The 17,559-nt window shown below is 38.3% G+C and overlaps 1 protein-coding gene across 1 annotated transcript; it reads left to right on the top strand.

Moving 5' to 3' along the window:
- Nucleotides 1-261: 261 nt before the first annotated feature.
- LOC116887961 (fibronectin type III domain containing protein 3C1-like) lies at nucleotides 262-17,374 on the top strand. Its single transcript, XM_032889407.1, has 19 exons — nucleotides 262-682; nucleotides 1,878-1,933; nucleotides 2,231-2,370; nucleotides 3,948-4,007; nucleotides 4,423-4,561; nucleotides 4,756-4,809; nucleotides 5,624-5,745; nucleotides 5,832-6,006; nucleotides 6,997-7,083; nucleotides 7,241-7,379; nucleotides 7,976-8,047; nucleotides 8,682-8,800; nucleotides 8,924-9,026; nucleotides 9,424-9,530; nucleotides 12,578-12,852; nucleotides 13,159-13,371; nucleotides 13,815-13,981; nucleotides 16,256-16,377; nucleotides 17,078-17,374. The coding sequence occupies exons 1-19, from the start codon at nucleotides 277-279 to the stop codon at nucleotides 17,372-17,374; spliced, it is 2,853 nt and encodes a 950-aa protein (XP_032745298.1). The 5' UTR covers nucleotides 262-276.
- Nucleotides 17,375-17,559: the final 185 nt, after the last annotated feature.

Genomic DNA, 17,559 nt, shown 5'->3' with positions numbered 1-17,559 from the left:
CTGAATCATAACCTATTTGATGAAAGGACTGTAACGATTGGAGAATATTCAAGGAAGAAACAAGAGATCACCAATTTGGTGAACACAAGACTAGATCCACTTTTAGTGACACCCCTTTGATTCTGAACAAAGTCATTGACATATCTGCTCCTTCTGGTACACTCTGTCCTTACACTGTGGATACTGCTCCAAGCACTAACACTGATACCAGTCCTCTGGACACTTACTCTGAATACTGTCTTAAAGGCTTGCACTACTGACAGCACTCCAAGAAACATGGCTGACAATATTCCAGACACTAACACTACTGACAGAAACACTAGTTCTTCTGGTCGTGCCCCAAGTATTCCTACCTTAAATGCTGGTTTTTACACTGACATCAATAACAATATCATAGGCCCTTCCATAAGTACTTACAATGTAGTCACCACTGATGAAACTCACGAACCACCAGATACTAAGAGTATTCTGAGCTATACTTCTGAGAGTGCTTGCAATGCTCTCATCACTGAAAATGCTCAGACCTATTCCTCGATTAAAGATGATCTCAGACCATCTGGTGCTGCCACCACTTCTGAAGACAATCGTGGAGAGACAGAGACTAACATGGGAGCAGGAGACAGTAAGTGGATAGCAGGTGAAAACCAAAAGAAGAGGCAGTCATCAAATGCATCACTGAGAGGTAAATCAGGAAGCCCAATTTGTTGCCAATGAGGATACAAGCCAAAGTATTTGGACTTTCGGCTCATTTTTAAATACATTTCTATTACACATAATTGGTTACTTGGTCTGTGTGTGTAAGTGAATGAGGAAAATCAGAGGGCAACTTCTGGGAGTTTGTTTTCTCCTTTGAAAGATGCAGGCCCCCGGTTCAAACTCAGGTTACAGTGCTTGGTGGGAAGCACATTTACACCCCATGTCACCTTGCCAGCCAACTCAAAATATTAGAGTGACGTTCTCTGCTTCTGTTTCCTTTTTAACTCATTAATCTGTACCTCCATTTTTTCTAATTTATTTTTAATTTATTATTAATTGACAAATAATAAGCCTAAACTCACGAAGTGATATGAGACATTTTGACACATACTTATATATGGAATATATAAATATGACGTGGAATTAATAAATGAAGCTAAAACAATCATCTCACTTATCAATTTGGACTGTTTTTGATGTTGAAACATATGAAATGTCTATCTACTGTATTGAAATATACCTTATAATGACTACCTCACCCTGCTGCTCAAGAGCTCCCAGAACCTCTTCCTCCTATATGAAGTTTACTCCCTAGGACCAGCAATTCCTCCCTGCTCCTATGCCCTGATTATTATGCGTCTTTCAACTTCATTAAATTCTTCATACAAGTGAGATCATGACATTTGTTTTTCTGAGCTTGGCTTATTTCATTTAGTATAATGTCCTTCAGGTTTTATATCTAGCAAATGAAAGGACACTTAGTACACTCTTGAAGTCCAAATATCATAGGTAAAGTCATACCAAGGCTGCCTTTTAAAACCATGAGGAATGTTAGGATCAATGTCGGTGCTAGAGTGCTTGTATAGTATGCCAAAGGCCATGAACTAGATTCCTAACAACATACACACACAACTATACATATTAAATAAAGAAATACGTCCTTGAATCCTTTCTAGTTGTCTTCTAATGAATAATTATAGATTTCAATCCTACATAATTTGTCTGATTTTATTTAAATTCAGAAGTTTTGTAAATATCCTATTAGAGTTTATGTTAATATAAATCTTAGTTGGGTCTTACTACTTTTTATAGTAATGATATATTTATAATGTGAACTAACTCTATTCTCTTGTTTTGTCAATGTATTATTTTGTTTGAGGTGTTTTTTTTCTTACTTTTAGGACACAATACAAAATATGAAACAAAGCCATGTTGTTTAAACATTGAAAGACCCGTGGTAAGTAACAAAAGTGAAAATTTAATGCTCTCCCAACTTTTCTATCTAAACCCTCCAAAATCACTGCTATTTTTCTCTAGAGTGTTTACTGCATTAATATTTTCATAATCTTCTGGAGCGATACATTAACATCCAATGTGGGATCATTAAAGATAGGAATGGTGGCTAATTATTAATCAGAGTATTTAAGCACATAATATGGGAATTGAACCTAGTATCAAACAACTAAAGAAAAGTTTGCATTCAAAAGTACATATTATGATTTTTAAGTATACTTCTTGTATTTCTACATTTTAGGTTTCTAATATTCAAACACGATCAGCTACAGTTTCATGGACTCTGAACAATACTGAAAAATATGAGAGTAATCTTCCTATGACATTTGAATTGGCACTGTCCAGCAGTGGTAAAAACAGAATCTATAAACACATTTATACGTAAGTCTTTTTAATTGTTTCATATTAATTAATTCAAATGTACAATAGAAACATATAGTCATTGTGCCCCAAGTTACACATAGGATGACTTCTTCATATTCTCCTAAATTCTTTTTGAGTGGGGCAAGTTCTTAGTAGTAGTTTACCAAACCAATCCACAAATCGCAACAAGGTCAAACTATGTTTTAACAATATCTGCTCACCAGCCAGCCAGTGCTGGTGCTCACCTTTAATGTTAGCACTAAGGAGGTAGAGGCAGGCTGATCTCGGAGTTCAAGGCCAGCATGATCTATAGAGTGAGGACCAGGACAGCCAGGGCTACACTCAAGAGAAACCATAACTTGAAAACCTAGATGGATGGATGGATGAATGGATGGATGGATGGATGGATGGATGGATGGATGGATGGATGGATAAATACAAATTTATTTTGACACTTTTTCTTCTTTAGTCAGAGACTTGATAAGAAAATGTGATTTTATGATTTTATGTGAAAAAGAGAAAAAAAGAAAAATGTGACATTATGTAAAGTTTTATTTCTTTGATAATTAGCACTTAAAGTTGTGCAATTTAATAATCCCAAATTACAATCCTCTGTACTGCATAGCAGAGATGTGAATATGCAAACTTGGCTTGCATGGAAATCTTTCTGGTATGACATGTACTTGACAAGCACCACTATCTTTAAAAGATATAACGTAGCTCTCAGTACTGGGAGAGGAAGGACGGTGAAGAGCTACAGCAGAAGGAGGAGATTGCCTGTTTTCTTCCTCCTTGATTACCATTAGCTTTCCAGTAGCCTTTGCTTAAAACTATCAATACCTTCCATTTTAGAGGGGGCTTTATGGGGTCTGGAGCTAGAACAAATTCCTTGGTGTCTGCTCAGGAAGACAAAGGTGTTGGAATATAATCCCTCTGTTCATGTGACAGACAGGATCTCACCCAGAAAGTCCCTCTTAAAATGAATGAATGAACTGTGCGAGAAGTGTGTTCTTCAAAGCATTTGCTATCTGCACTCTAAATTAACTACTTAAAAGCAGATCTGTACTAGTATCGTTAAATATATGCAGTAGTACAATACAAATTGACTGCTTTGAATGAGTAACATCATTGCTGGTTTGTAGTATAAAAATTTAATGAATGAAGGGACAAGACAAACTAAGAACTTGTGGTAGCTGCTTTCCTGATGACTACTTTGTTCAGCTCCTTCAGCTTCCTCTGGGTGCAGGTGTGCACATGGGCAGATGACTGGTTTTGCAGATGTGTATCCGCACCAACTGAACTTAAGTAGCTGCCTTAGAGACCCAGAGCAGCTCTGTTGTGTGTCCACTAGATGGTGGAAAAAACCACATATCTCCCAGATCATACCATCCCCCAAAAACTTGATATGCTCCTCAATGGAGGCTACAGCCTACAAACAATACTATATTGCTCAAATATAAAGTGGTTTAAAGTGATGAAAACTTCAGGAAGTATTGTGGTTCTTTATCAGTTATTCAGTTACTATGAGACTAGGACTGGTTACTTTGCTGTTAAACATATGTGAGATCCCATATAAACAAACGTTGTCTTCGCAGTGGTGATGGCGTTACTGTGGTCCTACACGATCTACAGCCTTGCACGGTCTACTTCTTAAGGTAGGAACTCTGTCCCACACAACCTACCAGCAGCCTGAAGCCAGCCAAGACTCCTTAATCTATATGAGTTTGGTACTTAGAATTCCTGAAGGCAGCCTAGCTACGTATTTGCTGGCAAAGTGCCCATAAGTACTCAGGTAAGCTACCATAGTTTAAACTCATAAGGCTAGCAAGGAAAGTAAGGAAGAAAAACCAAGAAAGTAGAAAGCAAGTGAGTAGTTAGAAAGAAAAGGGGGATCAGTGAGCATGGGAAGGGACCAAAGAGCTTTAAGGGGAGGGAGGAGGATGGTCATATATGAGAATGCCATAATGAAAGCCGTTACTATGTATACTCAGTAAGTGTCAACAAAAGTCTAGAAAAACAAACTTACAACTCAGGACCTTACCTCTTACAACAATTTCTGTTCCCTTTCAGAGTTGCAATCATAAGAGATGGAGAGCACAGAAGTGTGTCTGAAGTGGCTAGCTTCACAACACCAGGCTGTGAACCAGACCCTCCTCTTGCACCCACACTGATTAGCAGAACCAAGAACAGCCTGAACTTACAATGGAAAGTAAGCATTTTACTGGGAAAAGAATCTCAATGCGTACCTTAAACTTACATCTAAATTGTTATTAAAACAAATATCCTTATACAAATTCTTGCAGTACAAATTCACTGCATAAACATATACTCAATATATGTGCAGGATATATAAGTGCTGTATAACAATAAATGATCACAAATTAATCGTTCTGACCTTTTCAGGGTTGCAATGATAATGGATCCAAAATAAGCCGCTTTCTATTGGAATGGGATGAGGTATGATCATTTATTATTAAAAAGACATTGTTTTTCATACAATATACTCTGATTACTGTTTCCTTTCTACCAAATCCAGATCCCTGCACTCCAACCCACCCGTAGGCAAATCCACACCTTTGATTTATCTTTAGAAAATAGGCCTCTCCCCGGAAACCGGAAAAGGGAATAACACTCGAAATGTATATAAGAAATACTCAACTTAATAAAAAATAAAAAATAAAAAAAAAGAAACCAAAAAAAAAGAAAAAGAAAATAGGCCTCTCACAAGACATGGGAAGAAAATAATAGAATAAGATACGGTTAAAAATGAAACCACAACAGAACAAAATAACCAGGTGACCACAAGAACTTAGAGCCAGGAAAAAACCAAAGGATCACATATAGACACAAAGACACACACTTGGGCACACACAGAATTCTCATAAAGACAAACTCAGAAACCATAATATATACTTAAAAGACCTGTAGGGGTTTTAATGCTAGGCAATGAATTATATGCCCCCCCAAACCTTCCAAATTACCATCGAGTTCATTTTGTGTTGGCCAACTACTGATGGGCAGAGGACGTGCCCTTATCTCTGGTTTGGACATCCGGTGAGGTTCAATGGGAAGAAACTAACAGTTAATACTGTGGGTTAGGGATGGGGACTTGTGTCCAGTTCCCTCAGTCAATGTTAAGAACCCATGTAGCTTAGACCTGGTACACCGGTATCTTTAAAAAATCACCTGAATTTGAATGGTTAATGCTGTGGTGAACATGTGTTAAGTGTTGTATTTTTAAATATGGTAATATTTTGTGTGCATTGTCTAGGGCATAGGTGAAGACTTCAAAAGCTGTTACACTGGGCCCAGGAAACAGCACAAGCTCTTTAAACTGAGTCCTTCGACAAAGTATTCCTTCAGATTGGCTGCCAAAAATCACTTCGGCTGCAGGTACGCTGAATTAGTTGCACCACCGGAAAGGCTATCCTACCATGAGGTCCTAAGGATAATGCTTTCATTTCAACTTGTTGTTCCAGTAATTTCAGTGAAACAGCAGTCTTCTATACATCGGGAAACACGCCTTCAGCACCTCTGCCACCTAAGTTGAAAGAGGCAGGAGTCTACAGTTTGTCTCTAGAATGGTGTGCCCCAACAAACCCAAACCCTAATGATACCCTTACTTATGTGCTAGAGATGGAGGAAGCAAAGTCTGTAAGTCTCCTTTTCCTTCTTTTTTACTCTGTGATCTTCACCTCACCTTTCAATAACTTTTTAGACTTCTCACTTGGAAAACAAACAAACCATGAGTCCCTGTGTTCAGAATGGAATCAATGCAGAGACAGTGTTGTGTAGGGCTGCATAGGCCTCCTTGATCCCACAACGAGCTGAATGCAAGAGGTCCACGCTCTATTCTGTCTCTATACAAAGAAGCCTGTTAGCATCTTCAACTCCAGGCCTGTTCTAGGTGACTCTCTCTGGCTACATTTATCTTTAAGCACCTTCAAATGAATTCTCAAGTCCTGTCCTTATCTAGTTTCCTCATGTGTGAGCAACTACTTCTGTTTGAAATTCCAAATCTGTGTCAAAGAGCTAGTCAATTAGTACGAGTTACTGTGCACATGTTACCAAAGTTTGAATCAAGCTCATAACATTCAGATGAGTTCCAGATTGTAACTAATAGGCTTCTTGCTTTCACATGTTCTACCTCATTACTTCCTGAAAAAGTGACCTTTGGAAAACAAAAATTACCTCCATTTTCTATTGAAAATAGATCTTTCTCTCACAGAATACAATACACCCAAAACACAGTTTCTCCTCCTCCATTTGTCCCAGCTTTTCCGACCTGTGTCTTCCCCAGATACACACAATCCCATTCCATCAGAAAATGGTAGCCCTCCAAGGGATGTCAACTGAACATGGCATATCAAGTTACCATGAGACTAGGGGCAAAACCTCATACTAAGGTGGGATGAGGCAACCCAACAAGAGGAGAAAGGGTCCCAGGAGCAGGCAAAAAGTCAGAGACATCCCCTCACTCCCTCTGTTAGGAGTCTCTCAGAACACCAAGCTAACGTTATAACATAGAAGCAGAGGACCTGATGCAGACCATGTTGGGGTTCAAAACATTTCAGGTAGACAGTAAATTCAAGCTAAGCCTCGAATTTAGTCTTTCTTGATAAATTTACTCTCCTGCATTTTCAGGGATTAGGTTTTAAACCTAAATACAATGGAGAAGACCTCTCTTGCACCGTGAAAAATCTTCAGAGAAATACTACATACAAGTTTCGGGTATGTGGCATGACCTATAAGTTGGTTTTTTCTCTTGAAATGAAACTTTATTTGGCAATTAATTCTTTGAGATTCTCATACACCAGGTACTCTATACATTATTAACCCACACAGTAATTTCCATTGATCAATAAAATAATCTCTTTCACTCCAACAGATTTTTGCCTACAATCTGGAAGGAAGGAGCAACCCCAGTAGAGAAGTAAAATATACTACCCGTCCAGCTAGGCCTGGATGCCCTAATAAACCACACGTAGTGGGAACGATCCATGCCCGCCAAGTGACAATTGGATGGGGTAAATAATGCTTCTCTGTGGAAACTTTGTTCTCTCTATACTAGTATTTACTATTGAGAAGACGTCTTCCTTCACTTTCACTAAGCAAATATTCTCATTTGCATGGGAACTACTCTGCCCTACAAGTGAGTTTACTTGTAACCGCTATAATGTCTTTATAATTTAATATAGAATTTCCTATTGATGGCTTAACTATTCACAAGTGAGCAAACTGTTGAAGTTTATATCAATCTGTGGAAAACCATCATCCAAGTAAGATGTATTTATATCCAAAATAAGGACCATACATAGAAGTATGTGTAACAGGTGAATGTCAACTTAACCAGAATTTATATTTATACAAATTTATTACCTATAAACTAGGTAAATGATAATTATTCAATATATGCATTTTATTTTAGTCCCTTCATCAAAATTTGGAAGTGGTTTCTAAATGCTTGATGGTTGATAATGCATGTATATAGATTCTATTATGTTTAGGCATTATTATTATAGAGATATTAATATAACAATTTTTGAAAGTTATAATTTATGAGATAAAATTTTTGTGAACATTTATGATTGAAAGTATCACTTAAATTTATTTCTTCTGTTAGATTTACCAAAAGATAATGGTGAAATGAAAATTTCAAGTTACAGTTTAGAAGTTTGTGAAAATTCAGATGCTGGTAAGGCAACACAAATTTTAAAAGATTTTATTTTGAAATAATCTTATAATCATGTAGACTTTTTTCAAAATATAGTTCACAGGTCCAGTACAAATATTTCACTTGGATTCACCAAATAGAGGTGTCTCATGTGAACATGGGACAACTACCAGTACAAGAAAATCTAGTTTAATCGACACTTATAAACCAAAACCCAGAACATATTTGGACTCCTTTGTATTTTAATAAGAAATTACTATTTACTGGTCACTTACAATTTTTCTTTAACTATTCTGGAATGAAATTATTTAACAATTATAAAAATATTATTGGGTTGGGGCTGGAGAGAGGCTCAGTGATTAAGAGTACTGACTGCTATTGCAGAGGTCATGTGTTCAATCCCCAAGTCTCACAACCATCTGTAATGTGGTCTCGTGTGTCTGAAGACAGTGAGTATATCTCAGATACATAAATAAATCTTTAAAAATACTATTGGATCCAGTTATTTCCCAAACTGGTTGTTTCTTAGCATACATATGATATACAGATTGCATATATATAATTTATACCATGCATACATTAACTATTATAGTGACCTACAACATTTATACATGATTGATGAAGGAATTGAACCAAATTTCTCTTCTTCCTTCAGAGAATCTCTGGAAAATAATCTACAGTGGCACACTGCAGGAATTCCTGTACGATGACCTCCAACCGGGCACCACTTATAAACTTAGGGTCTTTTGCACTTCACCTGCAGGCCAAAGCCGTGTAAGAAACCACAAAGCAAAGTTCTCCAAAAGGAGAATTGAAATAAAGTGTCCTATCACTAAATGTTTTCTGACGCTGATCTTGAATTTAGTACAGTAGTAACAACACCTTGTGTTTCTTCAGCCTTCAGATGTATTGACAATTCAGACACCTGCTCTTCCTCCTGAGTCTTGCAGTTCGCAGCCCTTACATAGTAAAACCAAGGGAAGGGATGCCAACGTTCTTGGTGAGTAAGGCTTCCTTATATGACTGACAACTGTCCCTAAGTTTCCTATCCTGTGACTTTTGATTTGTGCGCACATGTTAATATTAGCAACTGGTGTTTCCTGTTAGAACAGAATTGAATAATTCTGAGCACACCAATCATTGGTAATTGACAACCCAGCATTTTAATGTCAAAATCAAGTTATGAAGTTACTTGACACAGTTTTAAAGAGTTGTCTTAACTCACTGTACAGTATGTTTTATTGTTTTAAAGAAACATTGCTAAATCCTAGGGACGCCGTATGTAACCAAATGATGGCATTTGTGTTTAGTATTCGCCAAACACTGGGTTACATCACTAGTACCATCCTAGATTTGAGGAGAAAAGGGAAACTGAGTGGATTTTACATATTTTGTAGACAATCGTTCTGTTAGTGGGAAGTCTGAAGCACCTGTGCGAGGCAAAAAAGCAAAAGGTACTCATCATGACAAAAAGGAGTGTCCCAGCTCTGAAAAGACATGTGCAGTAAGTAAATTTATTTTTTGAATACCAATAGTTTCTGCTTAAAAATATAAAACAGGAGTAGAAAAATATACCATGCAGGGATCAGGAAAGGTTGATATATACAGAGAAAAGAAGACAGTGGGGCACATCCAAGGCCCTGAACATCTAGGCCAGCCCACAGATGGACCATTCTATACCTCAGGGTGACAAAATTTTTCTCTGGGAGATACCCTTGGCACTGGATGGTAGCATCCCCTTTGGACAATATGAATGCTTCAAGGAGGAGAGGGGAAAGCCTCTCAGTGGTTATGGTGGTGGCCATTGGTGTAAGGAAACTGCCGTTATCTATGAGACAGAGTGAATGATGCTATAGGTAAGTAGGTATAGAGACTCAGGGTAAATGACCACTGCAGTAGGACCTGGCAAGTGCCATCTGCCTGCTTAAGGAGGAGGAAGTTTGCCTCTTCCTCTCAGAGAAGGGAAGCAGTTGAGATTCTCATGACATCCCTCATTAATGGGATTCAAACAGTGGGGTGTCTTTGAGGGAACTACCCTCAATGAACCAATCCAGGGTCCCAGGAATGGGGATGGAATTGAGCTGGTGGGAAACCTCAAGGGAGTCATCTAGTGTCTCTGAGTAATGGTCAGATGTGTGTTTGTGTCACAAGAAGGGAGTTGTCTGTAGCTAGGAGCAGAGCGTCAGGGATATGGGAGGGAAGGGCTGTCCAGAGCCTGCAGGGTAGAAAACATATATGACAAGACTGGAGGCAACAGACGAAATAGAGGAGAGGACAGGAAAAAACAACGTAGTAGGGATATATTGAAGGCTGTGACGCACGACAGGAACAGGCTTTGCCTGAAGTTAGAGACATAAGGCGCCAGCTCTGGTAGTTGTCATGAGTTCCTTTAGACAAAGGCTACAGGCAGGAGGTAATCGAGCAGTTGGACTAGAATGCCTAAGGCCTGCTTGCAAGCACTGAAGAAGTAAAGGTGCAAGGCACTTGGGAAAGAAAGCACCCTTGAGATCGAACAGAGTGAAGTCAGTTTTTGAGGGGTCTGTGAGGTGTGGGGGCAGTCAGAGTAAGAGGCCTGGGTTCATCTCCACTAAGAAGAATGTACAGAAATCACTAATTTCCGGATGAAAACAGCATTATTTTTACAAACAGAGAATAATTTTACATATATAAATGTGTACAAATGAAACTAGTCCTCAAAAGTTAAAAGTTCTGAACCTGAGCCTAGGTGATATAAATAACCCTGAAGTGATAAAGGAAATTAATTCTATATATTAAAAACACTCAGGGGGCTGGAGAGATGGCTCAGTGGTTAGGAGCACTGACTGCTGTCCCAGAGGTCCTGAATTCAAATCCCAGCAACCACTTGGTGGCTCACAACCATCTGTAATGAGATTCGATCCCTTCTTCTGGTGTCATGAAGGAAGCTACAGTGTACTTACATACATAAAATAATTCAATTAATAAATAATTCTTTTAAAAAACACTCAGAAATTCCAGGCCCCAAAAGGATTCACTAGAGAATTCTACAAATCATTTAATGATAAATTAACAGTGAGTTTAACAGTCTTCCTTTCCAGAGACTAGACACTAAAATAAAACCAGAAACCAAGGCAAGCAAAATGGCATGTACACGGAGTCTCGACTACTACTCAAGGTTGAAATTCAAGGATCCCTAACACTCAGAGGATTTGCTCCAACCTGAGGAACAAAGCAAGAATCTCTGTCTTTAAACTTTTACTTCTCTACCCTCAAAACAGGATGAAAGTGAACTTAAAGGCTGGAGGATTATACTTGTGAAATATGTGTGTGTGTGTGTGTGTGTGTGTGTGTGTGTGTGTGTCACAAAGGAATAGCACCTAAAAATATAAACACCTCTCCAAACTCAACAGTGAATTGAAACGTCGTTAGGAAACGGGTAAAGATTAGTGAGCAAAGAGAATATACAGAAGGCAAATGAGTGCAGGAAAAGAGGGTCAGCAACATTGACTATTAGGGAAATGCACCAGGAAACACCTTTCCATCTCTTTCAGACCGCCTAAGCTAAGGAGTAATTAATTTTCCAACGAGTGGTGCCAAAGACATGAGGAAATCGATCATTCATGTGTTACCAATGAAAAGTATAGCCCTTCCCAAAAAGACCACAGTAGCATCTAACGTTTACTTGTAGGACATAAAACTAAATGTAGCTCATACATCCTTCAACAAATGTGTGGTTAAATAAACTATGATACATCCACACTATGACACACTGTTCAGTAATAAAAGTGAATAAATTATTAGTATACACAATTGCTGAAAACTCTCCACACAATTGGCATAATTGGAAACTGAGCCTGCATCGAAGTTTATCTGTATCACTTTTTAATATATATACTATTCTGAAAATGTCAAAATTGTAGTAATGATGGCTAACAATTAGTGGTTTCCAAAGGTGAGGAGATGGACAGTATAGGAACATTCTGTGGCTATAAGAGAAAGACACGGGAACCTGTAAGGAAAACTTCTTAAAATTGAAGTAGCCCTAGTCACTGTATAAAACTTAAATACTCACACAAGGGAGTGCACACAATTCTGACTAACACCAGTGGGTTTTATCAGTGGCGATTTCCTGGTTGTGGTGTTGTCTATACATATTGAAAACATTGTCTCCAGAAGAAAATAAGTACAGAATATATATATAACTATAATGTCAAACAACATGATGATGAATGCTTTCCCAAGAAACTGAAATTGATTAACTGGATGGTATCGAAACAGAGATAGAAACTCAAGCATTAAGACTAATAGTGAACAGTTTAGTGTAGTGGTAGGTGAGATTTTAGAGGTATAGTTTTCCTAAAATATCCACATCAACACTCTCAACTTTCTTTCCCTGGTGTGCTCACTTCACATTCCTAAAAATGCAGCTTGCAAGTCTCACCTTTTATTCCTGCAGCATAGAAACAAAAGGTTAGAATCTGAGTCTAAGACTCATGGCTTTCCTATGCCACAAAATGGTCCATGCACAGAAAATGGTTGAAGTGAATTGCTAACAAAGCATGTGTTTTTCAGGCTGTAAATATAGTTGGGGTTGGAATGTTTGGAGGAACTGCAAAAGTGACAACACCTGGAACGGTACCAGCAATGGTTCCAATGTTACAAGAAGTTGAAAACAAAGTGCCTGCCAAGCAGTCATCAACTTGCATAGCTATCCGGTGGGAGGAGCCACACTGCCATGGCTCTCCGATCACTGGATATAACATTGAATATGGAGATAAAAAAGTCGTGACTGTCAAAAGGGTAACCGAGTATGTTCTGAAAAATCTACAACCTAATACTACGTACCGGTAAGTCACTATATCTTATTTTGGGTACATGAAGAGAGTGTTGAGAATTTTGAGCACATACACATTTGTGTATTTCATACACTTCAGATGCCTTTTGAAAAGAGTTCTACTTAATTGGTGAGGGTTGATAGCAACAAGAGCCCATGTCTGCTTGCCATCAATAATTCTCAGTAGTAATTACTTCTTGGAAATCTGTCTTGTAGTCAGTATCATCAACATTCTAATATAAATAGAGTGGGTTGGCGTATATGAAGAAAATAATTTTATTTACTAAATATCAACTCATACGTTTTACTTTTACACTAGAATCAGAATTCAAGCTATCAATCATTATGGACTAAGCCCTTTTAGCCCATCAATAAGATGCAAAACCAAACCATTGCCACCAGAGCCTCCACAGCTTAATTGTGTGGTCTACGGACACCAGAGTCTCAGACTCAAATGGGGCACGGTCTCGAGCAAAAAGTCACGTGCGATCTTTATCAGCTACAACTTACTAATGGAAGACCGATCTGGCAGGTAACTACACATACCATTTAAAATCTACTGCAGTACAAAGAAGATTAAACTGATTTATCCTGTCGGGCATGCTAGGTCTCTCTTTCTCTGTCTCTGTCTCTCTCTCTGTCTCTGTCTCTCAATCTCTCTCTGTCTCTGTCTCTCTGTCTCTGTCTCTCTGTCTCTGTCTCTCAATCTCTCTCTGTCTCTGTCTCTCTCTGTGTGTCTCTCTGTCTCTGTCTCTGTCTCTCTGTCTCTGTCTCTCCCTCTCTGTCTCTCTCTCTCTGTCTCTCTCTCTCTCTCTCTCTCTCTCACACACACACACACACACACACGCTACCATATTGATTTCTATTGGCCTTTTGGTTGTTGTTGTTGTACCTTATTGGCTTAATTAGACTTTTCTGGGCTTCAATGATGACTATAACACTGCCCCCCCCCAATTTTTATCTTCTTTCTCTCAGGTTTTCTGTCATTTACCGTGGGATAGATGTGACTCACAAAGTGCAAAAATTGAGTGAATATACGCAATACAAGTTTAAAATCCAGGCGTGTAATGAAGCAGGGGAAGGACCAGAGTCTGACATCTACACTTTCACTACAACCAAGTCCCCACCAACTGCACTTAAAGGTAAATGGAATACACACAGTAGCCATTTTACTGGTGCTTCTACAGAACATATATTGAATTGAGACGTAATTAGAAAATACAAGATTAAGACAGGAGACCCAGTTCAGAAAGACACAGGGTACTTGTACAGTCTCATGAAAACTCTTCCTTCTGAATTTTTATATCAATGTGTTTAGGTGACAGTAACTCTTGGTAGAGGCCAGGACACTAGAAATCATAAGGTAGAAGATAGGCTCTCAGGAAGGGGTACTGGGGGCATCAAACACATACTGTGGAAGGGGGAAGGTTGGAGGTGGAGAAGTCCCAGTAGCATGAGAGAGCAGGAAGCTGGATGAACAGCAAATTAGGAAATTAATGAATTCTAAAAGGGGATGAGAAGGCCATGAGGAAACCTGTTATTTTGTTTGCTGACTAAAAATTAAATCTCATGGCTGGAGGGTTGGATCAGTGGTTAAGAACACTGGATGCTCTTCCAGAAGACCAGGGTTTGATTCCCAGTGCCTGCCTACTTGGAAGATCACCAGTGTCTTAATTCCAGTTCCAGGGGACCTATTTACCCTTCTGGCCTCCATAGATTGGTGGCACAAAGGTGGTGCAGACATATCTTTCATGCATGCAAAACACCCACACATGTGAAATAAACAGTTTAAAATTTTAAAAATTAAATCTTACAATAAAACTAGCAGGAGGAATTTTTAAAATTTACTACTAGGAAAATTACACAAAAATATAGTGCTTAATTAGGGATTTAAGGGGCAATGTAAGATTCTTTAAAATTTCAAGCATGGTAGTGGGTCATGCCTTTAATCCCATCACTCTGGGAGCCAGTCTCATCTACAGAGTGAGTTCAGGACTGCCAGGGCTTCACAGAGAATCCGTGCCTTGGAAACCATAAAAAATGGTTTAATAAAACTCCCACAATCAGTATTTTTAAATATCTTAGAGATCATCTACTTTAACCACTACTACTTTTTAAAGGAAGACTTGGAGCTGAAGTTTACTTGTTCGTCTTTCAGAGGACCTAGGTTCGATTCCCATACCCACTTGGTGGTTCAAAAACATGCATTCATTATTCCAGTTCCAGGTCATCTCCTGCCCTCTCTGACCTCTGTGAACACCAGCATACACACTGCTACCCATAGATATCTGCAGGCAAACACACATAAAATAGAATTAATGATTCCAATAAAGCTTTAGAAAAAGAGTGAGACATTGAGTCCCACAGATGGGAGACACACTGAGGAGTAAAGTGCTATGTATCACACGAACAATGAATACGAGTCTGCAGTTCTCAGAACCTTGGACTTGAGGATTGCTTTTCCATTTCCCAGTTGGGATGTCTGCTTGATCCTGTCTTTCCTCATGAGTCGACTCATTGTTTATATTTACTCCATGTGTATTAATGTTTCCCTTCATGTACAACTGTGAGAGGGTGACAGATTCCCTGTACTGGAGTTACAGACAGTTCTAAGCTGACATATGGATCCTGTGAATTAAACCTCGGTTCTCAGAAAGAGGTGCCAGTGCCTTAACTTTGGACTCATCTCTCTAGGCCCCAAGTTCAACACTGATATGAAATCATTCCTCTTTAGTATCCTGCTAACTGAAATGCATACAATTTAAATAATCGTGCTTAGATGACAATAATGCCTTCTTCTGTTCTGACTACCGTCCCTATATGTTTAAGTTCCTTTTTCTTAAAATACATAGAATAACATCATGAAATAAATTATCCGCTCCTTTCTGTCTCACATAATTGCTGAACTCCTACAATAATGCTTTTATTAATACAAAAACACTTCTAAATGTACAATGTACTATATAAATACAATGCAGATTATTCGAGAATTAAAGAGGCACTATTAAAGTTTGTATAACTTAAATAGAAAAGCACTATTAAGTTATAACTTTGTTAAGGATCTGCTACAATTATGGTGCTTCATGGTATAACAAAATTATTTCCAATAATAATTATAGTTTGTTGGGTGTGCTAGTACATGCCTTTAAAGTCAGCAAAAGATGGGCAAAGGCAGGTGAATATCTGTGACTTCAAGGCTGGTCTGGTCATCAAAGCGAGTTCCTGGCCAGGCACTACAACATAGTGAGACATTCGCTCAAAATACATAAATATCTTTCTAAAGTATGTCTATGTACTTCATATATTAGGTCTAATTGTTATTGTAATGATTGTGTGATTGCATGAGTCTTTTTGCAATGTATTCGAAATCATTTAAGAAAAAAATAGAGCCTTCTAAAATATAATATTTTCCCCAGCACCCAAAGTACATCCACTGAATAACAACTGTTATGAGATCAAATGGGAGACTTTGGAACCAATTAAAGGTGACCCCATTGTGTACTGTCTTCAAGTCAACACCGGAAAAAAGGCTCATCAGGTATATTGTCTCAAATTTAGTCTTTAACATTTTGCCAGGCATGGCAGTACTTTTCTTTATCCTCAGCACTTGTGGGGTATAGGCAGGAGGATACAGACAGCTTTTCTTGACTACCTAGCAAGTCTGAAGGTAGAGACCTTGCCTTAATAAAATGCCAGGTTGGGGAGGACCTGCCTTTGATCCGAGGATTTGAGAGGCAGAGGCAGGTGGACCTTGGATTTGAGGCCAGCCTGGTCTAAGGAGTGAGGAGTTATAGGATAATCAGGATTAAGAAATCGAATTATAGTTCTATGTCCGGTTGAGCGTTGCCCTTTTGGCAGGGAGTAAGTCATTTCTAAAGGCGTTTAACTAAATCTTATCCCAAATTCCATCTCATCCATAGTATTTATGTCTTTATTTGGAGACAACTAATTTACTTATTTCATTGAATTATGCAGTATCTCTTGCTTGATTCTTACTAGCCTTAACCCATGGTTCACATATATAATGTATTTAAGCTTTAAAAGTTGTAGGGTTTGCTATGCTTTATTGAGTATAATTAAGCAATACTGAATCCCCTCAGAACATTAGAAATATTGAGTTAAAGTTTTCTTTATAATGAACATATTCATGATATAATTTTCATTTTGCTTGTTATAAAATTCTATCTACTTTGAATTGAAAAGGAAACCATAATTTTCCTTTGATCCTTTTTCCCTAGATTTACAAAGGACCAAACACTTCCTTTTCCTTTTCGAACTATGATGCAAATTCACGCTACCGCTTCAAGGTCTGTGCAGGACGCCAATATGAAACCTCCAATGGTCTCCAAGAGCTGTGGGGGCCATATAGCCCCAGTGCTCTGTTCTCGACCCATAAGCATCACTCAGGGCATGGCAAAGGCAGTGGGGGTAAAGGAAAAGGCAACCACAGTGAGAAAGGGGAAAAGTGCAAGGTAGGGTTTGCATTTATTGCTGTTTTGTGTGCTGTTGCAATTCAGTTCTTCTCCTTCATCTAGTCTATGATTAGGAAAAAAGAAAGCAAACTATATCACATTTAGAAATCTTAGAGACATCTTAATGCTCACGCATATACTTAATGCTTATAGTTAGAAAGTAGATACATCTCAATGATTAATCATATACTTAATGCTTATTGATGCAAAGTAGTAGCAGAAAACAAAACAGAAACCAAAATATTTTT

This window comes from Rattus rattus, chromosome X (assembly GCF_011064425.1).
Source record: "Rattus rattus isolate New Zealand chromosome X, Rrattus_CSIRO_v1, whole genome shotgun sequence".
NCBI classification, from domain to species: domain Eukaryota; kingdom Metazoa; phylum Chordata; class Mammalia; order Rodentia; family Muridae; genus Rattus; species Rattus rattus.
Note: the sequence above shows the minus strand (reverse complement) of the source record. Positions and strands in the feature narration are given on the sequence as shown.